Genomic DNA, 27,787 nt, shown 5'->3' with positions numbered 1-27,787 from the left:
GAAAATTTCGAGAGAGAATAGGAGATTTTCTGAATATTAAGAGAGATTTGAGGATTTTTCGGAACAGGAAAAACATTCTGGAAATTTAAAGAGAGACTAGTATACACCCGATATACAATCTGAATACACTGGATATACGGATTCAGAAATTAAGGGTTAAACATTAACTGGTCTTTCAATTTGAAAAAGATTCACTTTGTTTCTGCCCGTTGATTGTTGTTGGTGTTTCTGGATTTTCATTTGGTTTGTTCTTTAAGTTTGGTTGGTTATTTGCTACTACTTCACTGGTTGTTGCTGGATTTCTGCTCGGTTTTTAAATCTGTTGCTGGGTGTTGCTGTTGTTGTATGCTACTGCATTCTTGCTGATCTTCCTTTTCTTTTGCTTCCAATATCAGGTACACAACTGACACGCTGGTTACTGTAAACTGAAACATGAAGCATGAATATGAAATGAAGAGTTGAAGTTCTGAATTATCTTAGTTATATTCTGAATTTTATTTGTATATATACATTATTTAGCTTCCTCTAAATCAGAATCATGTAGTTGTTTAATATATATAATGGAACATCTGACAGTTGCTTAGTGGACGAACTATCTATATATTGCCTAAAAAATAAATAAATGGTGTAGTAACTCTGTCGAGTTAGTTCGTTATTGTTGGATGATTATCATGTCTCAAAAAGCATGTTAGCTGATTTAGACTATTCTTATACATTCAACAGTTAGCTCATTAAACGAATAGACTGTTTCGGAACTTGTAGGAATATTGTTTAGCTAGATACTATTGGTTAATTTCAGCATGTAAGTGGTTTAGGATTAAAATTAGATTGCCAAATTTTTTTTTAATTTGACAAACTGTGAGCATGCCTAGTATAATGTAACTAGGTAGTAACATGTGAATGAGATGACCCAGGTCCAGTTTTGTGCCATACACGTTGGGCCTGGGTCCACGTTGGCCAACGGGATGTCCATATTGTGCTTACATTCTGATTTAACAAATTGCGTTCGGAACCCGACTATAACAACTCGTAAGCATGTAAATAAATTAGGACCTTTTCTCTTTCATTTTTTAGAGACAAATTTAATAGAAAAAATGTAGGCACTTTAGGATTATCCTTTTAAAATAAATGAGATGAGCCTCACCCAATAAAACGCACAAGTTGCGGGGCCCTCAATAAATGGTTAATAATTGTATAGACTTCGGGATCGGTCGTTTAGCAAATTTCACGGCCTTACCCAAAATAATGATACGCTAGTCGCTTTAGGCGCGCCTTTAACAATTTATTTTCTTAAACTCGGGTGCACATTTATGTGACCCAAATCCAAATCTCAACAGAGTCGAAATATGTCGATAACCACGGGTACATTGATGTGACGTGGTTCGAGATATATTTTCACGATGTTGCAATTCTCTGTTAAAATAATAATAATGATAAAAGCGGTTAAAAGTTAAAATTCGCACATATGTTCAACATGTATTATATCAGATAATCAAGCCGAATATGACAGTTGAGCGACCGTGCTAGAACCACGGAACTCGGGAATGCCTAACACCTTCTCCCGGGTTAACAAAATTCCTTATCCGGATTTCTGGCGCGCAGATTGTTAAACAGAGTCAATATTTTCCTCGATTCGGGATTCAACCGGTGACTTGGGACACCATAAATCTCCCAAGTGGCGACTCTGAAATAAATAAATAAATAAATCCCGTTTCGATTGCCCTTTAATTGGAAAAAACTCCCTTCTGCGTCCCTTTTGAGGCGGCGCGGGCGAAAAAGGAGGTGTGACAATGACCATCAACAAAATAAACAAATAATTTGTTCCTAACATATAAAAAAAGTAAAAATATAAATATTTAAGTATTCTTTGGTGAAACATCTCAGTGAGATGTTTGAAGCCTCATATAAGATGTTTCAAACATCTCTAAAGGTGCTGCATTGAATGGTCATACAAGATTGAGCTTAAGAGGTAAAATCAATTTTCTGCTATCTACAAATGCTAAGCAAGATATAGTAATTTAAGTTTCTATCTAGTTAGATGGAGTTTGAAAGCAAGCTAGCAATGTTAGTATTATAGTTTTCCAAACTTCTTTATCTATATGTCTCTATAAATGATTTTTTTAATCGCTAAATAATCAACCATCTCATTGTGATAATCAGGTATTTTTTGGTGAAACATCTTATGGATTTGTTAAACATCCTTACAGATGTTTCAAACATCTTATATGAAGTTTCAAACATCTTAATGAGTGTTTCAAACACTCAGCTCAAAATATCATTAACCAAACCGAGATAAATATTGCAATAACTTCACAACATACAACAACAATAATAATACGAATATTTAACAATATCTTGGGGACAAATCGTGTGTAGTTTTGAATAGGAAAGAAAGAGAAAAGTTGGAAAATCGTGTCTAATTAGGAGATTGTTTTATTTTTTTTAGTATTTTAAATTTTACCCCAAATTTTACCTCTAATCCTTCTTAATTAGTCAGTCTTTTGTTAATAAAAAAGAGAATCCCAAATACTTAGAAACGTTTTTTTAACACATTTTTCCAACAGACTCGGAAACGCCAAATACGAGAACGTGTCTATATTCAGTTCTGTCGCTATCTATCATGTGACATATTGCGGGCGAACGACACAAATAGCCACTGAAAGCTGTGGCTTTTATTTTAAAGCCACTGTTTTCAATGTATTTAGACTTTAGCCACTCCTTTTAAAAAACTTATACCTGACTGGACGAAAATACCCTTCTGGTATAACTTATACCTATGCTATCAACACAAGCAGCAGTTACACAAAGAGAAGAAGCGAGCAACAGCAGCAGCGGCGACGTCGGCGATCAACTGAGGACGAACCACCATTTCTCTTCCCGATTTCAAAAATTCAGCAATCTAATCCAAAAAAACGACATAGATAAACAGTAAGTTGTAATTTCATGTGTTTCTATCAATTTTTATTTCGCTATAGTTATACTTTTTTAGATCTGTATTGATTTGATTATATATTAGATAAGAATTTGATTTTTTTTTGAATTTCTGGATTGATAAATTTATAGACACCGCCTCCTATGATAATTCTGTATTCCGGACATAGTGTCTTCATTTTGGAAATTGAATTCAAAAAAATAAGAACACTATGTCCTTAACTTTGATTCTACTGGCCTCATTTTGCAAATTGAATAAAAAAACTTAAGGACAAAGTGTCCTTCACTTTGTTGTTGTTCTTCTGTATACAAAGTCCTGTAGCTTGAGTTTCAAATTGTATGTTTTAATTTCTGGTTCAAATGTTAAGGACTGACAATCCTTAGCTCTTAAATACATGTTTAAATGTTAAGGACTAGCAGTCCTTAACTTTTAATTTCATGTTTAAATGTTAAAGGACATGCAGTCCTTAGCTTTTAATTTCTGGTTCAAAAGTTAAGGACTGGCAGTCCTTAACTTTTAATTCCATGTTTAAAACTTAAGGACTGACAGTCCTTAACTTTAATTACATGTTAAAATATTAAAGGACAGACAGTCCTTAGCTTTTCATTTCTTGTTCAAAAGTTAAGGACTAGCAGTCCTTAACTTTTAATTCCATGTTTAAATGTTAAAGGACAGGCAGTCCTTAGCTTTTAATTTCTGGTTCAAAAGTTAAGGACTGACAGTCCTTAACTTTTAATTCCATGTTTAAAACTTAAGGACTGGCAGTCCTTAACTTTTAATTTTAATTCCATGTTTAAATGTTAAAGGACAGACAGTCCTTAGCTTTTAATTTTTGGTTCAAAAGTTAAGGACTAGCAGTCCTTAAGTTTTAATTCCATGTTTAAATGTTAAGGACTGACAGTCCTTAACTTTAATTACATGTTTAAATATTAAAGGACAGACAATCCTTAGCTTTTCATTTCTTGTTCAAAAGTTAAGGACTGACAGTCCTTAACTTTTAATTCTATGTTTAAATGTTAAAGGACAGGCAGTCCTTAACTTTTAATTTCTGGTTCAAAAGTTAAGGACTGACAGTCCTAGCACTTGAGTCAATTCAGTTTGAAGATTTCGTTAAACAGATTTTTGAGCTTATTGAATTGGATAGAGAAAAGTTTGAAATAGTGATATGGTTTGATATCAACCTTGGAACAAGCAAAAGAATGCTTGTATCCAAAGATTTAGATCTTCACACATGTATAGAGTTGCTAAAAATTCATTCACTCTTCAAGAGCTGTCGTTTCATAGTTGATATTTCGGAAAGAGTTTTTGCATCAACAAGCAATGAACATGCCAACACAAAAACTCAACATGACAATCAAGAGCGATGCCAACAGATAGTTGAAGTAGATATGGTTGAAGCTCAACCATTAAATGAAGAGGTGCATCAAACATTTGATTCTATTCAAGTAGAAGGACAAAGCATTATAGAGATTGACATTGTTAACTTTTGAGTTATAACCAGAAGTTGAGGACTGCCTATCCTTAAGTTTTGAACTTGTAATTAAAAGTTAAGGACTTCCAGTCCTTAAGTTTTGAACTTTGAAATAAAAGTTAAGGACAACATGTCCTTAACTTTATAACTTGTAAATGTAAGTTAAGGACTGACTGTCCTAAACTTCGGGTATTTTAACCTTGTTTTATATTGTATTTTCAGGTTTCTTTATATGTTTTACACATATGGATCATCGATAGCTGGTTGGAATCATTGTAGACCAGTGATTGCTATTGATGCGACTTTTTTGAAGTCAAAATATCGTGGTATTTTAATGATTTCAGTTTCAAAAGATGCAAATAACCAAATTTTCCCATTAGCCTTTGGAATAGCAGAATCTGAAAACAACAATTCCTATGAGTGGTACTTTAGTCAGCTTCGCAATGCAATTGGGAGCCGTGAGAATTTGATTTTTTTATCAGACAGGCATCAAGCTATTACAAATGGCATTGTAAAGGTATATCCTGAAAGCCATCATGGGATTTGCATCTATCATTTGGAGCAGAACCTAAAGCGAAGAAAGGTGAAAAGTGAGGTCATAAAACTTTTCCAAAGTGCTGCAAGAGTATACAAGCGTAAAGAATTTGACATATACATGTCAGATATTGCAAATGTAGATAAGAAAACTTATGACTACTTGATGGAAGAACCACCGGAAAGATGGGAACGTTCTTGTAGTCCACAACGAAGATATGACATGCTCACAACAAACATAGTTGAGTCGATGAATTCAGTGCTATTAGAAGCAAGGGAGCTGCCTATACTAAGAATGATGGATTTCATTCAAGTGAAGCTACAACATTGGTTTTATGAAAGAAGAAATAAAGCAGAAGGAACATTTTATGATGTTTCTTGTTGGGTAGAGGAGGAATTGAAGAACAGAATAGATTTAGCATTTACTTTGAACGTAAGTATTATGTTTTATGTTTATATTATGATTTTGACATTTTTTAACATAATGTACTCACTTATAATTTTTCAACATTGAAGGTCTTCCCTGTTGATTCATGGCGTTCTAGAGTTGAAGAAGAAGGAATAACTTTCTTGGTGGACTTAAACAAAAGAACATGTGATTGTTTTCAATTTCAACTTGATGAATTACCATGCATACATGCAATTTCAGCTATCGAGAAGAGAAACATCAAGAAGTCCGACTTTTGTTCGCACTGGTACTTAAAGGAATCTTGGCTGAAAACATATGAAAGACAAATACATCCTGTAGGACATACTGATTCTTGGATTGTACCAGAGAGTGTTAAGTCACAAATTGTTAAACCTCCAGATTTCAAAGTGCCACCAGGTAGAAGGCAAAAGAAAGGGCATATTCCTACTACCGAGCCATCAAAAATAACATTCAAATGTGGTCGGTGCAGAAGAATTGGTCATAATAGAACAACTTGTATATATTCTCCGGCACTCCATCCATTTTCAAGAAAGCATAGAGAAGAGTAGAAATATACACTTATGTTTATCGACTCTTTTAAGTTTTTGTTATAGATTGTATTCATTATTATTCTAATTTGAGCGGATGCCTAGATTTTCAATATTTATATCTTGTTACGTTCTTTTAATTTCTTTTGAGTTCAACAATTAAAAGTTATTAACAGGAGTCAGTAAGTTCAACTTGCAATTTTGAAAACGTAATGACTGTCTATCCTTAACTTTGAATTTCAAGTTCAAAAGTTAAGGACATGAGGTCCTTAAGTTATAGTCTCATGTTAAAAACTTAAGGACTGTCTGTCCTTAACTTTGAATTTTAAGTTCAAACGTTAAGGATATGAGGTCCTAAAGTTATAGTCCCATATTAAAAACGTAATGACTGTCTGCCCTTAACTTTGAATTTCAAGTTCAAAAGTTAAGGACATGAGGTCCTTAAGTTATAGTCCCATGTTAAAAACTTAAGGACTGTCTATCCTTAACTTTGAATTTCAAGTTCAAAAGTTAAGGATATGAGGTCCTTAAGTTATAGTCCCATGTTAAAAACTTGAGGACTGTTTGTCATTAACTACAGGAGTCCTTAAGTTTGAAATACAAGTTAAAAACTTAAGGACTGTCTGTCCTTAACTTTAAATTTTAAGTTCAAACGTTAAGGACATGAGGTCCTTAAGTTATAGTCCCATGTTAAAAACTTGAGGACTGTCTGTCCTTAACTTTGAATTTTAAGTTCAAACGTTAAGGACATGAGGTCCTTAAGTTATAGTCCCATGTTAAAAACTTGAGGACTGTTTGTCATTAACTATAAGAGTCCTTAAGTTTGAAATACAAGTTCAAAAGTTAAGGACATGAGGTCCTTAAGTTATAGTCCCATTTTCAAAACTTAAGGACTGTCGGTCCTTAACTTTGAATTTCAAGTTCAAAAGTTAAGGACATTTGGTCCTTAACTTTGAATTTGAAGTTCACTTACACTTAGTCATGAACAAATACTAACAAACTCAATGGACAAATCAACAGTCGAGAGAAACAACGAAATAAATAACAAAATGCCTTGACATAACTTTTGAAATTGTAATTTTGCATAGCTGTTACAAAAGATTACGCTATGCCAACAAAACAAAATATAAGTGCCTTTTCACAAATTTACAGAATATTTCAGAACTATCTACAAAGAGCATCAAATTGTGGAGACTTCATTTCAGAATAACATAACATTCGAGGATAACCAACTTCTTTGAAGTTCACAAATTGTTTCTCCTGGAAAATAGGAAGTACTTCCATAATCCAGACACAAAACGCAAAAGGAAAGCCAACTAAAGTGTAGCTATCAATATCTTTTTCTTTCTCTTTCTCCTTCTGAACATCATTCTCATTTGATTTCAAACAACTCTTCAATGATTTTAATTGCGTCTCATAAGCAAGAGAGCCCCAGTTGAAGGAAGCGCAAAGAGCATCATCGTCAATAATTTTCATTATTTGCTCCGACACATTCCTATTTTTCCTCTTGCCCATCAAAACCGACTCAACAAAATAGAGTGTTGCCAACTTCAAAGCATCATCATCACTGCCAGCAAATGATGAAGTTGTACCATGTGGGCGACTAGAAATAAAACTATACAAATCAGCCAACTCAATTTTGTCCTTTCTAGGGAAATAGACTCTTAAAAGCCTATTCTCTTTCTCATTTAAACCTTTCATGTCAAGCGACGAATAAGACTTCAAACCAGTAATAATATGGAATGCATTACGAGTAAACTTAATATCGCGGTCAAATACCTTGAAGGTCATCGAATCAGGTTCATTACTAACAATTTCAGAAAGCAATACACAGTGCATAAGTTTACCCGAGAACTTCACACTTTGTAATCTGAAGAAGTTGCCAAAAATACTTTCCCTCAATTTCTTCCATTGGCTATTCGACAGAAAACTTTTAATTGTTTCCTTATATTGAAAATCTCCTTTCCAATATACCAGAAAATTACGCCAATCGTCAAAATCAAAAAAATGATCGCCTTCCATTATAACACTAGAAAAGAAGGAAAAACAACCAAATATTAGGACTTAACTTAAAATTTCAAGTTTAAAAGTTAAGCAAATACAATCCTTAACTTTAAATTTTAAGTGCAAACGTTAAAGAAATACAGTCTTTAACTTATACTTTCAACTTCCAAAGTTAAGGACACTTAGTCCTTAACTTCAAGTTTCATGTGCAAAAGTTAAGGACAATAAGTCCTTAACTTTAAATTGTAAATGCAAAGGTTAAGGAAATACATGTCGCACCTCCTTTTTCCGTCCCCGCGAGGGTACAGGGGAGTTTTTCCAATTAAAGGACAATCGAAACGGGATTTGTTTATTTATTTCAGAGTCGCCACTTGGGAGATTTAGGGTGTCCCAAGTCACCAATTTTAATCCCGAATCGAGGAAAAGAATGACTCCATATTACAGTCTGCACACCAGAAATATGGAAAAAGGAATTCTGTTAACCCGGGAGAAGGTGTTAGGCATTCCCGAGTTCCGTGGTTCTAGCACGGTCGCTCAACTGTTATATTCGGCTTGATTATCTGATTTTATACAAATATGAACTTACGTGCAAAATTTTATCTTTTTACCGCTTTCTTACTTATTGTTATTATTTTACGAGAATTGCAACGTCGTGGAAACATATCTCGAACCACGTTACATCAATGCACCCGTAGTTGTTTGGCATATCTCGACTCGGTTGAGATTTGGATTTGGGTCACATAAATGTGCACCCGAGTTAAGGAAAATAAATTATTAAAGGCGCGCCTAAAGCAACTAGCGTCTTGTTATTTTGGGGAAGGCCGTGAAGTTCGCTAAGCGGCCGATCCCGAGTTCTAAGTAATTAACACATACATTTGTGAGGGCCCCGCAATCTATACATTTTACTAGGCGAGGCTCATCTCATTTATTTTAAATGGACAAATCCTAAAGAGACTACATCTTTTCTATTAAAATTAGTCTCTAAAATAAAGAAAGAAAATCCTAATTAATTACGAGCTTTTTTTTATTTAAGAAAGCATGGCATACTAATTGCTATATTAATACAAATATTGATGAACAAGAATTTTACTAAAAAAATTTGAAATTATAAATAAAATAAAAATTCGACAACTAATATTCAAAAGAATCAAATATAGTTAGATTGAAGCTCGCATTGTTATATATAAAAAAAACTATTGGAATTAATTATTCACAACCATTTGAAACTGGATTTAACCATAATTACTAAAGCTTAATAGAAAGTTTATTAGACTTAAACGTTCTTCTAATTTTGTTTGAACTCAAATCATGCCTTAATACCTAATTCACGAAATTTAGTTCAAATTCATGCCTTAGCTAAGTTTAACTACTTGTTCACGATTAACCTACTGTTGATAATCTTAGAACCTTCATAGCTAGTGAATTAACCCGTTTTGCCAAGCCGATTCATTAAAGACTAACTTATGTTATTTTCTCTTATTCCAATTATTATTCAATAATACATAAAATAGCCTAAATACAATCAATAAAAGGAACAGAGAAAAAGCGAAATTAAAACTTCAAAATTCGATTCTTCATATGTATTCATGCTTCCACATTTTTAGCTTGCAATAACTAGTATTACATTCGTGTACCTGGTATTGGAAAACAAGAGAAGATGAAGCTGAGAAGCAGCAACAGTAGTAACAATGTAGCACAACAACGACAGTCCAGCAACACAAGAATAGACCAGTAACAGAAGGAATAGCAGAAAACCCAGGAGACTATAAACGACTCCAAGTATAGAGAAAAAGTAAAAGGCAGGAATGTTTTGACTATTTCAGATCTTAAGCGAGGCAATGAAACAGTAACTATTCTTTTTCAACTTCAAAACTCTCCAAAATGAATTCTGCCCCTGTATATTCAGTGTATCCAGAATGTATATCGAGTGTATACTTCTCACTCCGCTCCCTCTTTTTTTCTTCTCTCTATCTAGTTTTTCCTCTTCTTTTTTCCACCCCTTCTTCCTAAATTTTCTCTTCTATTTATAGCAAAATTTTCGAAATTTTCAGATTTGTTTTTTATTATTATTATTTTTTAATTAAAAGAAATCCCACTTACAAATTGCTTTTATTTTTTTAGAAAAAGAAATCCCACCTTTATTTACTTTTATTTTTAAAATTCCAACTTTAATTACTTTATCTTATTTAATTACTTTATTCGAGGGCGGATGAACCCGACATATCCTATTCGAGGGCGGATGAACCCGACTTATTCTGTTCGAGGGCAGATGAACCCGAAATATCCTATTCGAGGGCGGATGAACCCGACATATCCTATTTGAGGGAGGATGAACCCGACATATCCTATTCGAGGGCGGATGAACCCGACATATCCTATTTGAGGGCGGATGAACCCGACATATCCTGTTTGAGGGCGGATGAACCCGACATATCCTGTTTGAGGCCGGATGAACCCGACATATCCTATTCGAGGGCGGATGAACCCGACATATCCTATTCGAGGGCGGATGAACCCAAAATATCCTTAAAACTTGAAAATGTCTTACCTCAACACTTGCTGGGGATTATTTACTTACCTGTTGGGGGATAAGTGTTATGAGCTGGGGATAACGCTGTTGAGGATAACACTGCTGGGGGATTTTCATTCCTTCAAAATTGGTGCTCCACTCTTCTGAAGGCTGTTGGGAATGATGTTGGCCTCTTGCTTTTCTTGAGCTTAAGTTTCATCCCTTTGTTGGGGAACAACTTCCTCCCCATTGAAACTTATTATGTTGGGGCAACTCTGGTTCTAAGACCACTTCCCTTGCGACTAGCGTTATCTTTATTCTTCCCCGAATGGGTACCTGACTTCCAAAAAAATTTCTAAATGGAAGGAAAATTTTCTGCCCCAGTTTGATAATATCCCTTGCGGCGTGCATTTTGGCATCAATGCCATTTCCTTTACCTGTTTCAAACAGAATTTGTTAGTTTAAAACATGGTGGTTGGTTGTGATACTCCTACTGGGATGGCTTTCCCTTTCTCCTTCCTTGCTCTGCGCTCCTCAACTTGTTGGGGATGATATTAATTGCTGATACTGGCCCATCCCTTTTATCAATCTCATCTTGATGGGGATACCCTTCTTGACACGGGTTTTGCGCCTGTTCCTTGTACCACTTGGGTGTACTAGTTGATGGCCTATTTTGAAGTCATTTCCCACTGGTTCTGACCAAACAGACTCTACTGGGGAATTTTTCTATGAAAGGAGAAAGATAAAAAGAAACAAAATAAAAGACAAAGGAAAAGATGACTCTTTAATAAAAGAAACTATAAATAAAAATCTATCAAACGCAGATACCGACTCTATTGGTCATGACATGCACATGTGGCCTATCCTCTGCCGTCAATCGTCTCTCAAGACCTTCCCTTGACAATTCCCCATCTGATTCCCAATCTTGTTCGACTTGTAGTGCCCGAAGGGTTTTCACTATCAAGCCTCTCTCATTTTGGTTCTCTCAGCTTTCATCGCCTTATGGTGCCTGTGAAGGTTTTCACCGATAAGACTCTCTCATTTGTGTCACTTTCCAGCTGGGGATTTGGAGTGTTGCCGGTATGACTCTCTCTGCTGGAGATTAGAGTCCTTTCTGCTGTGGAACAGAATGTTAGGTTTGCCGATAAGACTCTTCATTTGTCTGACTTGGCATCTTTTGAAGACTGGTCAGAAGGTCTTTCTTTGGACCGTAATGTGGGTTTTGGATAGGTTTAGAAAGAAAGGGTATTAAAGGCTCAAAAATGCATCGATTTTGGGTTATTAATTACCACCTTCGGAACTTGATTTATTTACAACAAACGCAACCTTTGCCCCAGTTTCTTGCTTGGGGATATTTTAATTGGTTTTTTTTTTCATTTTTCAAAACTATGACCGAGCCGTGAAGCGCCTACGTATCCTCTTTGAGGAATCAGGTCAAACGTAGTTCGCAATTCCTCTTTTTCATTTGATTTTCCTTTGTTTTTGTTATCATTTTTCTTTTCTTTTCTTTTCTTTTTTTTTCTTTTTTTTCGTTGTTGTTTTCTTTCTTTCTCTTTTTTTTTTCTTGTTTTGTTGTTTTTTTTTTCATGTTTTGTGTTTCTAATCTGTTGTTACCGATTCCGAATGAGGGGTATGAAAGGAAAATAAATAAGGCTCAAAAGGGGTTAACGAAGGATAAAGTGTTTAGGTAGCAGAACAAAATGCCTTCGTCATTCCAGTCTTCAAAACATGCCAAGTGCAAACAACACAATTTAAATTTGTAGTCTCTTCTGATGGTGCCGGACTTGACAATTATATTCAACATCTGTTTGTTCATTCGTCACTCCTAACGCACCGTTGGGCGACACTCTAACTCTCATTATCTTGAACGACCCTCATGTCAATTTGGCGAATCTTTCTTTTAACGGTTTTCTTTGCGTTTTACTTGCCCCAGTTCCATATGACTCGAGCTCTGAATAATCTCAACCGTCCTTATTTCCTTTAAATGGTCTAATCACCTTTTCGGGGTTTTATAATTAACTTTTAAGATTAGGCCCAAATTGTGTGCGCATGTCATGTCACTAGAATCGACATTGAACAAAATGGTAAAAGGACTAAACAAAAGACGAATGGAAACAACAAAAGACCGGATTTGTATTAGACTACCGGTGAAATGGTTTGAATAACAAAACAAACAAAACAATCCAGAACAAAATCCTAAAACAAAATGGACAAAATTTAAACAACCGCTATGACAAAACGGAAAGTTAAGACAGTCTGACACAAGACAGTATCCGACTTATAACCCTAATAATCTGAACAACAGAAATGACAACAAAATAAGCCACCACAAGCTTCTCTCTTGCTAACCAAGGAACGAAGTGTCTTCCCACTTTATCAAAAACTGGCATCTTAGCCACTGAGCTTTGCATCAATACTGCCGAGACCATTACCAGCTTCAACCTCATCAACCTCCGTCGGCAAGTTCTCGAGGGGGTTCGAGTGCTCCATGTCACTGTTATTAATCACAACCCGCCCTTCTTGGATCATTTTCTCTACTTCTCTTCTCCAACTATGACAGCTCTCAATGTTGTGCCCTATGACATTGGAGTGGTAGGCGCATCGCGCTGCCGGATCAAAGCTCCTTGCAAGTGGATTTGGAGTACATGCGGGGAGTGGCTCAATCGAGCCAGCATGCCTTAGCCTTTCAAACAGACTGGCATAAGATACCCCGATAGGGGTGAGAGCCTTTCCTCGTTTCAGCAACCTCTTCATTCTTGCATGTTGACAGGGCCGGAAACCTGATCCAGATGGCTTTTGGTAGGCTTGTATGGGTGGGTAAGCATTTCGTGGAGTCGGGTAGCTGGGAAGTGAGGTATGGCTTTTGAGGTCACGGGGAAAGAAGTGGTGTTGGGGAGCGGAGAAGCATTGAGGAGTGATGGAGCTACTCGGATAGCTGGAAAAGCTGCCATAAGTGGGTTGGGATGGAGAATATGGAGGATCTTCCATTATGGTGTTGGGTTCTTGGGAAATGACCGAGTTCAAGAGACTTGGCAGTGGAGGGGGTGGTGCTTTTCCCGTTATCCATGCCTGATACATGTCTGCCACATGCTGTCTCAGCATTTTCACTTCTTTTACCAACCCGTTGTTCCGTTCGACCAATTGTTGTCGGTCATCAGTACCGACCCACTCGGTTCTGCGGTTCTGAGCCATTGTCCTTTGATTTTGCTTTGCAGGGAGGAGTTACCACAACCAACCACTTTCTATATATGGACACATCAAAGGGAAGCCATCACGTTAGTGTTAGGGCATTGGACAGACAATCATATATCAGAGATACAATGTACCTAAGCAGTTAGACAATTGTGCCCCCTGAAAATCTTCCACACTCTCTTTCATTTATTTATTATTATATTTTTTTTTATTTTAGTGGTGGTCGAATCTTATGGAGATTGCCTACGTATCATGACCCCGCATAAATCAGACCGAGCGTAGTTCGAACCAAATGAAAGGTAACAATAATGAGACACATTTTTTCTTTATCAATTTTTACAATAAAACAAACTGGGTTTCAAAGGTTGGAAGATGACCAACAAACTCAAAAATCAAACAACTCACATATTCTAGTCAAAAGATTTATAACCTCAAAACAAAAAGGCCAGCTTCCTTTCCTCGTTTGACAAATGCAACCAAACGGCTATTTTTGCAAATGTGGCCCCTTCCAAATCTCAAATGAATTTTGAGGCCGGGGAGGATTATTTTCTGACACTTTACCAACTTGTCCATTCTTTTACGAAAATAACCTTTCGACAACTGAAAATACTCTAAGGCTATTTCGGCAAGAACGGTTTAAGACGCGGCCGAAGCTGGCTCGGCTTATTCAAACGGAATTCACCTGACCGCCGACTTTTTGTTTTTTTTCTTTTCAAATTACAATAAAAATCTGGTGTTGCAAACACGGCCCTTCAGCGCCTCGGGGACGAAGATTTATAGGGCTGTGTGGGTCAACTAAACCAAAAATCCTAAACATGACCCAAAGGTGTCTGTTTATGCAAAGTCAGCCTTCCGGCGTCCCCTTTGGGAACATTCGGCTATGTCTTGATAAAACAGCGTCACCCGACTTCTTAGAAATTTGACATATATGTTTTTGCTATTTTTTTGTAAAAGGGGAAGTTGGACATCACCCGACTTATTTATGACAAAATTAAAAATCTTGACATGTTTTTTTTTGTTTTTTTTTATATATTTGTTTTTGGCTTTTTAGCAAAAGGGTGGTTGGACCCGATGAGGGTTGCCTACGTATCTCACATGCGGTGAGAATCAAACCCGCGTAGTTCGGGCAAATAAACTATTTTTGAGAAGACCCTTTTCCATTTTCTATTCTTTTTTTTATATATAACAAACAAACAAACTATTATTTTTCATTCATAACAAACAAACTAAATAACGTAAAACATAAAACATTCCTTCTTTTTTCATTTGTTTTTCTTATTCTAAAGAAAATGTTTTTTTTTTGGAATTTTTACCTTTAATTAAAGAAATGCTTAAAAAAAATATTTTTTTGAATTTTGAATTTTCTTTTCAATCTTGAAGAAAGAAGGAAAGTATTTTCGGATTTATATATATATATATTTTAAATAATTAAAAAGACTTTCTGAAGAAGTTAATAATAGAAAATATTTTTGGATTTTTTGTTTTAAAAATTGGGGGTCTAAAAACTTTCTAGACTTTTGGCAAAACAAATATTTTTGCAACAAGTAAAGACATATATATATTGTTTTGAAAAAAAAAGAAAAACTTTTGGATTTATATATATATACTTGCGACAAATAATGAAAGACTCTTTTTATTTTTTTTTATTTTTTTGCATTTTCATAAGCAAATAAATAATAAAAAAACCATTTTTAAAAATAAGACTCTTTTTCATTTTCATTTGCTTTTAATAAAACAGAACGACGACTCTTTTTTTTTCCTTTGCTTTTAATAAAACAAACTAATAAGACATTTTTTCCATTTTCTCAAAATTTCGGCAGAGTTTTGATACTACTCGGACATTGGTTTTTTTTCTTCTAAAAATAAGTAGTTATATCTCTACACTGTCATTTTCTCATCTTTTCACGATTTTCTAATTTGTGGAAAATGATGACAACATACAAAATCTTTTTGAATTTTCCAATGCTCTTTTTTATTTATTATTATTTTGTTATTATTTTCAAAAATGTGGCATGGGGGACATAGGGAATTCCAAGACTTCTTGGATTCCACAAATGTTCCCCATGTGCTTTTTCCCCAAAATGAAGCGTGAGGGACATAGAGGATTCCAAGACTTCTTGGATTCCACAAATGTTCCCAATGTGCTTTTCCAAAAATGAAGCGTGGGAGACATGTGGAATACCAAGGCTTCTTGAATTCCACAATGTTCCCCATGTGCTTAATTAATATAATAGCATGTTTACCTAAAAAATCGTGCAACTTTCTTATTTAACGTGATCAGCATGATAAGGAGTGTCATTTGTCCGCAAATATCATTGGTCCGCGAAATGACCCATTTACCCTTAAATAAATACAATATGTAGCACATAGGATGCCAAAAGATGGTCTATTATTTTCAGGTTGCTTGTCCTAGACGGACCCAACCCCTGTGTTGAGTCCCCTAAGTCAAATGCACGTGATGCAAATAAACGTTCCTACTAGGGATCCGACATGAAGTCACGTTATTCTATGTTCAAAACCTGGGTCGGTGTTCTAGACAGTGTACCCGAGCGGACAACTCGAGCTGAGGAAGGAGCTCCTTTCCGGGAACCAAAAGGCCAGCCGGCTTAGAAACTTTCCGAGCCTCTTTTATTTAGGGTACGACACTAACAGAATAGGGAGTCTCAACCAGTAAGCACATCCCCAGAGGTAAGAAGAGAAGGGTTTCGGCACAGTTTATATACAGTTCAAATAATATCAAAGCGGTAAAAGTAGCATTTAGCACATTAGGCTCAAACATGTAAAAATCAGATAAAACCAAATATAACAATTCATCTAAGCTCGAATTTCTAACCCTGAACCAGTGGTTCTGGGTAAATAATCCCCAGCGGAGTTGCCAGAGCTGTCACACCTCCTTTTTCCGCACCCACAGGGTGCAAAGGAGTTTTTTTCCAATTAAAGGACAATCGAAAGGGGATTTATTTATTAATTTCAGAGTCGCCACTTGGAAGATTTAGGGTGTCCCAAGTCACCAATTTTAATCCCGAATCGAGGAAAAGAATGACTCCGTATTACAGTCTGCGCACCAGAAATCCGGATAAGGAATTCTGTTAACCCGGGAGAAGGTGTTAGGCATTCCCGAGTTCCGTGGTTCTAGCACGGTCGCTCAACTATCATATTTGGCTTGATTATCTGATTTAATACATGTTGAACCTATGTGCAAAATTTAACTTTTAACCGCTTTTATCATTTACTGTTATTTTTATCAAGAATTGCAACGTTGTGAAAATGTATCTCGAACCGCGTTACAATCAATGTACCCGTGGTCGTTGACACACTTTGACTCCGTTGAGATTTGGATTTGGGTCACATCAATGTGCACCCGAGTTTAAGGAAATTAAATTATTAAAGGCGCCCAAAGCAACTAACGTATTGTTATTTTGGGGAAGGCCGTAAAATTCGCTAAACGGTCTGTCCCGAATTCTAAGTATTTTAATATATACATTTAGAGGGCCCCGCAGCTTATGCATTTTTGTTTGTCGAGGCTCGTCTCATTCATTATTATTTTTTTTAAAAGGAATTTGCAGCGTCATGGAAATGCATGTCAAACCACGCCACAATCAATGTACCCGTGATTAGAGACACATTTCGATTCCATTGAGATTTGAATTTGGGTCACATAAATGTGCACCCGAGTTTAAGAAAGTAATTTAATTAAATCGTGTCTAAAGAGACTATCGTGTTATTATTTTGGGAAGGCCGTGAAATTCGCTAAACGGCCCTCCTGACTTCTAAGTAATTTTAATACATATATTTTTGTGAGGGCTCCGCAATCTGTACATTTTTTATTTTGGCGAAGCTCGTCTCATTTTTTATTATTTAAGGGCAAACTTAAAACAACTACGATTTTCTACTAGTGAAGCCGTCCGAGATTAAACAAAAACAACCATTCTAATAGGTAATAATATCCATGGTAAAAATGGCAATAATATCCATGGTGAAAATGAAGAGCAATTCAACAAAGCCGATACACAAACAGTGCATAGGAAATCCATATCATTTTTCCATTCCATTTAAACAAATATCACAAGTTTGGAAATGTGTATGCACCTGTTTGAAGCAAGAACAACAACCAACTGGACCGACAACTGTCGGAAACCTCTCCAACGATGGAACCTCGATGTCAAGCTCAACGATATCAGACCGGAAGCCACGAGCACAACCCAACGACGACCTCGGACGGACTGCGCGACGACAACGAAGAAACAGCAGTCACTGGGCACGCGAATGATGACTGGATAATCGCCTGGTCGTGATGGATATTGGAGGAGAAGGGGTGGTTGTTCGGTGGTGAAGAACGTGAGGCAATAGGGGCTCGTAGGGTTTTGGTGGTTTGTTGACGATGGTGATGGAGTTCAGTGGGAAGGTGGTGGCTGTGAGACGGAGAGGGAGCTGGGGAAGCTGGACAGGATAGCAGCAGCAGTTTATGCTTGATAGGGGCTGGACACAGTGGAGGAAACTGGTAGCGGCAGCAATAGTGGGTTTCACGGAGGAAGAAGGCGATGAGGAAGGTGACGGACTGGTTGCGATGGAGTTTGGATGGGTTGTTTGGGCAGTGACGGTGAGAAGGAGCTGGACGAGATGGGACGATGAGGGGGTGGGAGCTGGTTGCGATGGTTTTGGTTACGACGGGGGAGGAGAAGTGGTCGTGGGGCTGGTTGGTTCGGCAGGTGGTCGACGAAGGGAGCTGGTGGTTATGGTCGCCGGTGGTTCAGACGTTGGGAGGTTGCAGATGGTTTGGGTGAGGGTTTTGCTAGGGTTTTTTTTTTGTTTTCAGTAGGGTTTTTCTTCTTCTTCTCTTGAGGAAGAAGATGAACCAACAGTGTTTTTCCCCCCAGTGCCCCTTCCTGTGTTTTTGCCCGTGTATTTGATACCCCATGCCAAGAAAAATGAGCCCCACGCATGGTGGGGTTCAAGGTTTGTGTCCCCCACGCGTGGTGGGGTTCCCCGTGTACGGTGTTCCGTCCGTGTTCCCCACGCGTGGTGGACTCGGATTTTTATGGGCTAGGTCCGAAAATTAGGCCTAAAAGCGGGTAAGTGAAAACCTAAATATTATTCTTTTGCCCGGACCCGAGAATAAGAACACGACGTTGCTCAACTGATTATGTAAGCAAAATAACTACCAAAATAAGACTAATATTTTAAAACGAAACTATATCTTTTTTTAATATTTTTCAAGATTAAAATAGCTACAAAATATTAATAAACCTATTTTTTGTAATTTTCATTTTTTTATATAAAGATATAATATAAAGTAATATTTTCAAAATTATAATGACTACAAAACATTAATAGAATTATATATTTTTTTTTTTGTAATTTTTGAATTTATATAAAGTACCAAAATAAAGTACAATTTTTGTATTTTTTCAAGTTTATGAGAAATACATAAACTAAAATTTATATATATATTTTTGTAATTTTTCTTTTTGCAACGAAATAAAGTAAAATAGTCAAAATAGCTATATTAGACCTAAATTCACATATTCACGCTAAAAATATGAAAATTCTCGGGGAGGGTCAAAAATTACGTGTCTACACCAACCCCTTTCGCGTTTGCAGCTCCATCGAAGAAAAGCTTCCAACTCGGTTCCTCGGGTAACGTCAGCTCACTTGTATGCATCACTTCTTCGTCGGGAAAATACGTTCTTAAAGGCTCGTATTTTTCATCAACGGGATTCTCTACCAAATGGTCGACCAGCGCTTGGGCTTTCATGGCTGTCCTCGTCACATAGACGATATCGAACTCTGTGAATAGAATTTGCCATTTTGCCAACCTCCCTGTGGGCATAGGTTTCTGAAAGATATACTTCAATGGGTCCAAACGGGATATGAGATAAGTAGTGTGAGCACGTGATTTTTGCTTCACGGGACAATCGCTCCAAAAGAAATAAAAAATAACGACAATTGATCCTGCTGTACAAATTTTGGATTTTTACATGGCACTTTGTTGGTTATTTACAATTTTGCCCATTTTTACTTTATTAAAACAAAATACAAAAAATGTGTGTTTCATGCATAATTCGAACCGTAATCCGGTCGTTAAATAGAAAATCATAAATAAGCATCTTCGTCCGTGATTTTGATTTGTTTGATTTTACCTGTTTTGAAATATTTTGGTGTGTGTGCAAATAATTGTATTGAGTGTGTGTTTAATTTTAATTTGATTTTTTTTGCTTAGTTTTGTTTTTAAAAAAAAAAAAAAAGAGAAAAAATCTTTTCTTCTTCCGGATTGGGCCAATTTATTAAAATTGGCCCAAACAAACAACTTTCAAACCAGGCTTGCCCGGTCCGCACCAGCTGATACCCAGAGAGTCCAAACGACGTCGTATTAATACAGGTTGATCTGGGTCGTTGATCTCAGATTGATCAACGGCCAAGATCACATTCCCATAACCCACTGAGGAACCCGACCCGTTTCCACCCGGATCAACCCAAGCCCTTTACCCTTGAAACGACACCGTTTCTTTCGAGCTGAAGGATCCTGGCCCTTCATCACATCTCATCCAACGGCCAGGATCCGCCCACCCACTAACTATATAAGTCTCTAACCTTACCCTGCCCCCCCATCTGATACCCCAGCTTTCGTCTCCAACCTCGTCCCCATCAAACCCTAGAGCCGCCCCTGTATCCTCCACCATGAAAACCGGCGGCATGAACGTCGGTGACCTCGCCCTTAACACCCTAGAATCCCCTTGCCATCCTAAACATGGATCTGTCAACCACACACCTCGAATCCCACCCCACCTTCTCGAATCTTCATTTGAAGATTCGAGTCGGAACCCGATTTACACCAACCAACCCCAGCTTCACACCAGACACTCCCCAGACCCCCCTCGTGACCAAACCATGTTTGGTTTGGTCCGAATCTGACCAGGGAGGCATGAATCCCAGATCTGATTTTTTTGAAACCATAAGGTTCCTCAACACTGGTCCATGTCCGTCCGAGCCAAAGAGATTGAGGTCTAATGGACCTTAATCGAAGAAACACTTCGATTAAAGTCCGTTCAGCCTTAAGAAAGGTCTATTCGAATCCAAGTCAAGACTTTTGATTTTTCGAGTTTTAAGGTGAGTTTGCTTTCTTTTCTTTATTTGTTTTAGTCCGTGTGATTTTTTTTTAAAAGCTGTTCATGATTATTGAAATCTGTTGTTTTGAGTTCTTATCAACTGTGTCCTGTCCACTTTGCCTGAACTTTTGTTGCTTGATCGAGTATCTTCTTCTACTTGTTCTGATAGTGTGTACGTATGTATTTGTTGTGTAATAATTGAGCTTCAAATGTTGACTGATCAATTGGTTCCTCGAGTACCACTTTGCTCAGTCAGTATAATTCGAATCATGTATCGATACTGTTTAGGTGTCTGATTTTTGGCTACGATTGTATATGTTATAACTAGTATAGTCGAGTCGACAAATGACGTCAATTAATTTCAGTAGTTCAAATGTTAACGATTGCACCTGTTGCTTGCTGCAACTTTGTTTGAATCAAAGTGAGGATCAAGTAGGTTCACTTATAGTTGCTATATTTGAATCTGAGGGTAGATTGTTAATTGAAATCTAAGTTGATGGCATGTGCACTTGTGCACAGCATGTGCATTGTGCACAACCTGTTTCCTGCATAAAAGGGCTTTGGATTTAAAAATGGTTTGACAGCATATGCTGTCAGATATATTCTACTGCCCATACTTTGCTTTAGTTTAAAGAAGTATTAAACCTTTTAAAGGTTAAATCTTCCAGGGAATGTTGATGGGGTTTAATACTTAATTAGCTAAAGTGGAACTGAAAATGGAAGGCACATGGGAGGGGTATGTTGATATATCCTAAACAGGCTATTGAAAGGGGTAAGGTTAAGGCTTATAAAAGAGGGAGGACATCTGATAGAAAAGAACCCGAAAAAAAAAACCCTGGAGATTAGAAAAAAAAACACAGACACATACAGAGAGGGAAGCACACTGTGAGGAATTTTTGAAAGAGAGAGCTGAAATACATACAAATAGATACACATAAATACAGAAATAGAAAGAGAGTAAGAAAGAGATAAAACAGATTAGGAAATCGGAAACTTGGTCTTGTTTGGCTGAAGTTCATCTGTTGTCAATGTGTTAGGCAGTGTTGCTTCTTCTAAGTTTCAATCAGGATTATTGTTAGTGTTTGTTGCATCTGGTATATCTCGGAATTGGATTGTCTGGAATTTTGTTTCCACCACACTGTGTGCTGCTCCATTTGGCTGCTTTCTCTTCAACTATAGCTCCACTTCTTGCGATAAAATCTGTTCTGCTGGGTTGTTTTGTTTGCTGCTATTCTGTCCTGCTGCTATTGCTAGCTCTGTTTCTTGCTGCTGCTGATTTTCACATCTTCTTCTTCTTCTCCTTTGCATTTTCAGTATTTCCAGGTACACATTTCAAGTCCCATATTGATGTAACTGAAACAGTTTGAAAGCATGAAATGAAAAAGGTTGAAGAAGTTCAAAGTTATTTGTTGTAATATTCATGGTATATTAATGGGCCTGTGTAGTTGTTAGTTCCCAATTCAATAGTACGAAAATGTATGTTAACTAATACTCGTCTGAGCTTGGTCCTTCATGTTTTAGTTTGTAGCTATTTGTTATTACGGGGTATGGATACTCCAAACTTATACTATGCTGACTTGTTTTATTTTAGTCTTTTTGCTGGGTCTCGTTAGGCAATACATAAGATCATATTCAAATCCCATTAGTAACAACGCCTAGTAGTTAATTCCCTTAATTCAGCCCCAATAAGTCTAGTTAAATTCAATTCAAGAAACGTTTGGACACAGGTATAATATTGGGTCAATCTCGAATGTAATTTCTTTGTCCAATTAAAGTATGTTTCACAAGTTATGACATCCCTCCACTTTGTAAATAATTAATCAGAAATTGATAATCCGGATTAGGCAAAAGCATATAGTTAAATTAGCATGTTCCTTTTCTTTTAGTTTTAGGGACAAACGTAACAGAAATGTAGTCACTGTAGGATACCCTTCTAAAATAATGAGACGAGCCTCGCCAAATAAAAATGCAAATTGCGGGGCCCTCAGTAGATAACCATAATAAATATTTTAGAATTCAGGCTAGGCCGTTTAGTGAATCTCACGGCCTTCCACCAAATAATAACGCGCTAGACTCTTCAGGCACGGTTTAAGTAAATTATATTCTTAAATTCGGGTGCATATTGATGTGACCCAAATCCAAATCTCAACGGAGTCAAAATGTGTTAACAACTACGGGTGCATTGATTGTGACGTGGTTTGAGATGCATTCTCGCGACGTTGCAATTCTATAAAAATAAATGATAATAATAAAAGCGGTTTTAAATCTTAATAAAAGCACATAAGTCACAACATGTATTTAAATCAGATATTTAGTCATTATAACAATTTAAGCGACCGTGCTAGAACCACGGGATTCGAGGGTGCCTAACACCTTCCCTCGGGTCAACAGAATTCCTTACTTAGAATTTCTGGTTCGCAGACTTCATTTGGAAAAGTCGAAAATTTCCTCGATTTGGGATTCAAGATAAACCGGTAACTTGGGACACCAAAAGCCAAACCTTTCCCAAGTGGCGACTCTGAATTAAATAAATAATCCCATTTCGAATATTGTCACTTAAATTGGAAAAACTCCACCCGCGCATCTTACCCTTCGGGGCCGGGCGCGCAAAAAGGAGGTGTGACAGCTCTGGCGACTCTGCTGGGGAAATGAACCCAGAACCACTGGTTCAGGGTTCAAGAATTCGAGCTTAGGATAATTGTTATATTTGGCTTTATTATCTGATATTTATTACATGTTTTTTGCATAACGTGCTAAATGTTGTCTTTTACCGCTTTGATATTATCTGAACTGTATATAAACTGTGCCGAAACCCGTCTCTTCTTACCTCCGGGGAGAAGCTCGCTGGTCGAGACTCCCTATTCTGTTAGTGTCAATACCTGAAATAAGAAAGAGGTCGGACAAGTTACAAAGTCGGACGATCTCGTGGGTCCCCGGTACGTAGCCCCCTCCTCGACTCGAGTTGTCCGCTCGGGTACACAGTCTAGAACAAATACCCAGGTTACGAACCTAGAATAACTTGACTTCATGCCGGATCCCTAGTAGGAACGCTTATTTGCATCATGTTGCATTTGACTTAGGGGACTCAACACAGGGGTTGGGTCCGTCTAGGACAGGCGACCTGAAATGAAAAAGACCACCCTGCTGCATCCTATTTGTTTTGTGCATTTATTTGCTTTGGTTCCGCATGCTGACCGGTTTCTAAAAAGGAAAATAGCAGCGTAGGGAGATAATTACTTATTTTGGAAAAGTAAAACCAATGTTCAAGTATTGTCAAAACCTCGCCGGAATTTTTCTTAAAAAAAGAATAAAAACAAAATTTGTCTTCTTAGTTTGAATTATTAAAAAAAAATACAAATTTTTTTTTTCTTTCATGTCCAAAATCAAAAAAGGGAGGTATTTATTTAAAAGTAAAAAAAAATGGAAAATTCATAATTCAAAAAAAAAAATGTTGTTTCTTTCATAATACCCCTTTTATAAATTCAGACTAATGGTCCAAATATTTCTTTAAAAAAAACATAAATATTTTCTTTAGTCTTTATCTTTTTTTCAAAAAAATATTAAAAAATACTTATTCTTGATTTCTAGGTTTATTTGATTTTCTCTATTCATGATACGCCCGAACTACGCCGGTTTGATTCTCACCGGATGTGAGATACGTAGGCAACCCTCATCGGGTTCAACCCCCATTTTGCTAAAATAGCCAAAATAAAAAAAAATGTGTTTCAAATTTTTAAAGAGTCATAAATAAGTCAGGTGACGTTGTTTTGTCATAAATAGCCGAATGTTCCCGAAAGGGACGCCGGAAGACTGACTTTGCATAAACAGCCACCTTTGGGTCTTGTTTAGTATTTTTTTTTAGACCCACACAGCCTTAAAATCTTCGTCCCCGAAGTGTTTAAAGGTCGTGTTCAAAACTTGATCCCCTCTGTAAAAATATTTTTTGAGTCAGTCATTTTTGTTAAAATCACCTTAATAAATGTGCAGGATGAGCACGATGCAAAATGAACATTTTTCAATAATGACCAAAATCCCTGTCAAGTTACGGTTATGGTGGAATGATCTAGGTGTTGAAGGACAAAACGAGGTTAAGAAATATCTGAAAGGTCTTGTGGGTTTGTTGGAAATCCAGCCTTGGGGAGATATCATAAGAGCTTTGGTTACCTACTGGGACCCGACGCACAACGTTTTCCATTTTTCTGATTTTGAACTCACCCCGACTTTGGAAGAAATGGCTGGGTACATCGGGAATGCTGAACTTCCGTTAAGACAGAAATACTTGGTTGCCCCAAGAGTCGTCACGGTACATCGGTTCCTAGATTCATTGAAGATACCTAGAACAGTCCACAACCCGGATCTAGCAGCCGGATTTTGTACTCCATGCTTCATATATGATAGGTACGGTCATGAGGGGGGATTCAATGATCCAATCAACAAATTATGCAGCAAAGGAGTTCGTCAGAAGTGGGACGAGCACAGACAGGTAGCGTTCATGGTAATGTTCCTGGGCCTTCTGGTATTTCCAAGGAAAGATGGAAACATTGATTTGAAGATATCTGGGGTCGTCAGCACTTTACTCACGCAAAGTGACACTACTCTCGCGCCAATGGTGGTATCTGACATCTTTCGGGCTCTCACAGCTTGTAAAGCTGGGGGAAATTTCTTCGAAGGTTGTAACTTGCTCCTACAGATATGGATGACCGAGCACCTCTGCCATCATTCCGAGATTTTGAGCCATGGTTCCCTGGAAAAGACCCGCATAGAAGAATCTTACACGAGAACCAAAGAGATCATTTTGCCCAAAGGAGTCCTGGCATGGACCTCGTTCTTTCAAGCTCTTACTGCCAGCCAAATACAATGGACGTTGGGATGGTTGCCTGTTGATGAGATCCTGTATATGTCTGCAGCTAAAACTCATTTCTTACTAATGGGGCTTAAGAGCATTCAACCTTACGCACCCTGCCGAGTTTTGAGACAGTTCGGAAGATGTCAGATAGTACCTCATGAGGAAGATCTTAGCACTCAAGCAGTTGAGATAAGTCCTAACGGACAATTCCCAGAAGCAAATATCCGCCAAATCTGGAGTGAGTGTCAATATTTGAAATCAGATACTTGCGTGCGGGATCGAGCCAAAGGAGAGACGGCGCCAGGTTACCTTGCATGGTATAGAAGAGAACTTGAGCATGAAAGGCCGGCTAAGAGACCCCACATCCTGAATTTCACCGAATCATCGCAAAGACAGTGGGATTGGTTGACAAAGGAAAAAGGCTATTGCGCCGAAATCAGCAGGTTGAAGCAGCAAGTGGAAAGTTTGAAATACGAGCACAACGTGCAAATTGCTACCGATCTGGGAAAGCGGAACGGGTTAATTCAAGAAAACAAAATGCTCAGGGCCCAGATCAAACAGATAAGGGTGGATGCGGATAAACAGCCGAGGCGTCGATCAGACGAACACCTGATAAAAAGGCTAAAAAGTGAAATCAGGGGATGACAAGATGGTTTGGAGAAATCTGAAAACGCCATAGCAGAGCTCAAGGCACAGTGGGATACAAGAGCAGATAAACATCGCCGATACCTGAATCAATTGGAAAGCGACCACGAGAAAACTGTTGCTAAGGTAAAGAGAGAGATGGCTACACTTGATATCAAAGCAGCTAATCAGGCCAAGGATTTCCAAATTGAGAGCAGATACTGGTACGACTCAATAGCCCAGATGAAGTTGGAAGTACGGCGACTGAAGCATCAGCATGAACAAGATGTTCAAGTCTTCAAGATATGCAGCGATCAGATAAAATGCCTACTCGTGGAGAAGAAGCAAACCAGAAATAGGATCAAGGCCATTGCCCATGCCATCACCAGACGATGTCTACGATGTGAGAACATGTCCAGCATTACCGTCCTCTCGGCAGTAATGGGTTATGTTAAGCAGACTATGCATGAGCTGGAGCAACTTGAGAGGGATCTCACGCCTAGGACCGCGGTGAGGCCGAACGATGCCCTGCGGACACCAATTTTCAAAACCATAATGCGTTCATAGGTCAAATCTGTATCTTAGCATCTTCTGCTCGTTTCTCCCGTCAGGGTGATTTTTAGTCTATTTTGAATCTAGGTTTATTTTCAAAGTTCGCTTTTTCTTTTGCAAAATGTAGTTTGTAATAGAACATTTTCAACAATAAAGAGGTTGTTTCTTTTACGATCATTTGTGTTTTTCGAACTACGTAATGATCTGATTCACGTAGGCATCGTGATACGTAGGCAATCCTCATCGGATCCGGTCGCATTTCTTTTACTGCAAAAAAAACATAAAAGAAAAAACAAAAGAGAAAAAGAAAAAGAAAAAAAAAACTAATAAAATGCCGGAATGACGCATGCTCTCGTAGCAAACATATAGTAATCCACTTAACTGTGTAGGTGCATCATGCCCAACGTGAGATTAACTATCTGTTATTTGCTACAAATTAACCGTGCGTTTGTCGTTGAGTATTTCTCCAGGGTTTTTGAAAAGACGGTCGGTTTGGTGAAAGTCTGGCCTCGCACTCATACTTCACGAGGTCAAGGAGAAGTGTTCAACTACCTGTTGTTAGGACCAGAAGCAGTACTCACACTTACTTCACCAGGTCAAAAGGAAGTGTGGAAATGTCTTCAGAAATTCCATTGCAAACAATCCCTGTTTCCGAGGAAAGCTCGATCTCAGCCGTCCTCACACCTGAGTCCGCAACTGCAGAGGAAAATAGAATCCTACGGCTCCGCATGTTGGAAATGCTGGACGATTGGAACAATGGGAAAGAGCCGCCAAGTGTCGTCCCCGGATTCCCTGAATTATTCTCCAGGTCAAGTGGGACTTCTAATGTCCCCATAAATTATCCTGCTACCCCATTCGGATACCCAGCCACCTCAGCCTTCTCTGTTGGATCGCCTTCTGAGCCTCATCCCCAAATGTTGGCCACTGATGCAAGCATGAGCATCTTTACTGCATCGCCTTGCCCGATCACGGCACAGCCAGCCACGTACAAGCCAAGCTTTGACTCATCCTCTTTTACATTCCAAGCACCATCGTTCTCAATAGAACCAACTAGGTTCGC

At 37.7% G+C, this 27,787-nt stretch overlaps 2 protein-coding genes across 2 annotated transcripts; one reads left to right on the top strand and one right to left on the bottom strand.

Moving 5' to 3' along the window:
- The first annotated feature begins 4,635 nt into the window (after positions 1–4,635).
- Positions 4,636–5,915, top strand: LOC142162426 (uncharacterized). Its single transcript, XM_075218777.1, has 3 exons — positions 4,636–5,370; positions 5,454–5,475; positions 5,587–5,915. Exons 1-3 carry the CDS (start codon positions 4,636–4,638, stop codon positions 5,913–5,915), a joined length of 1,086 nt encoding a protein of 361 aa, XP_075074878.1.
- Positions 5,916–7,058: 1,143 nt separating this feature from the next.
- On the bottom strand, positions 7,059–7,916 carry LOC142162425 (uncharacterized). The gene has a single exon (XM_075218775.1). It carries the CDS (start codon positions 7,914–7,916, stop codon positions 7,059–7,061), a length of 858 nt encoding a protein of 285 aa, XP_075074876.1.
- Positions 7,917–27,787: the final 19,871 nt, after the last annotated feature.

This window comes from Nicotiana tabacum, chromosome 7 (genome assembly GCF_000715075.1).
Source record: "Nicotiana tabacum cultivar K326 chromosome 7, ASM71507v2, whole genome shotgun sequence".
Classification (NCBI taxonomy): domain Eukaryota; kingdom Viridiplantae; phylum Streptophyta; class Magnoliopsida; order Solanales; family Solanaceae; genus Nicotiana; species Nicotiana tabacum.
Note: the sequence above shows the minus strand (reverse complement) of the source record. Positions and strands in the feature narration are given on the sequence as shown.

What these genes read in the sequence shown, in the direction of transcription:
- LOC142162426 (XM_075218777.1), top strand. Translation starts at nt 4,636, where the DNA reads ATGTTTTACACATATGGATCATCGATAGCTGGTTGGAATCATTGTAGA. An exon ending in ATTTAGCATTTACTTTGAAC is followed by an intron (nt 5,371 to 5,453) that starts GTAAGTATTATG and finishes TCAACATTGAAG; the next exon opens with GTCTTCCCTGTTGATTCATG. An exon ending in CTTCCCTGTTGATTCATGGC is followed by an intron (nt 5,476 to 5,586) that starts GTTCTAGAGTTG and finishes ATGCAATTTCAG; the next exon opens with CTATCGAGAAGAGAAACATC.
- LOC142162425 (XM_075218775.1), bottom strand. Translation starts at nt 7,916, where the DNA reads ATGGAAGGCGATCATTTTTTTGATTTTGACGATTGGCGTAATTTTCTG.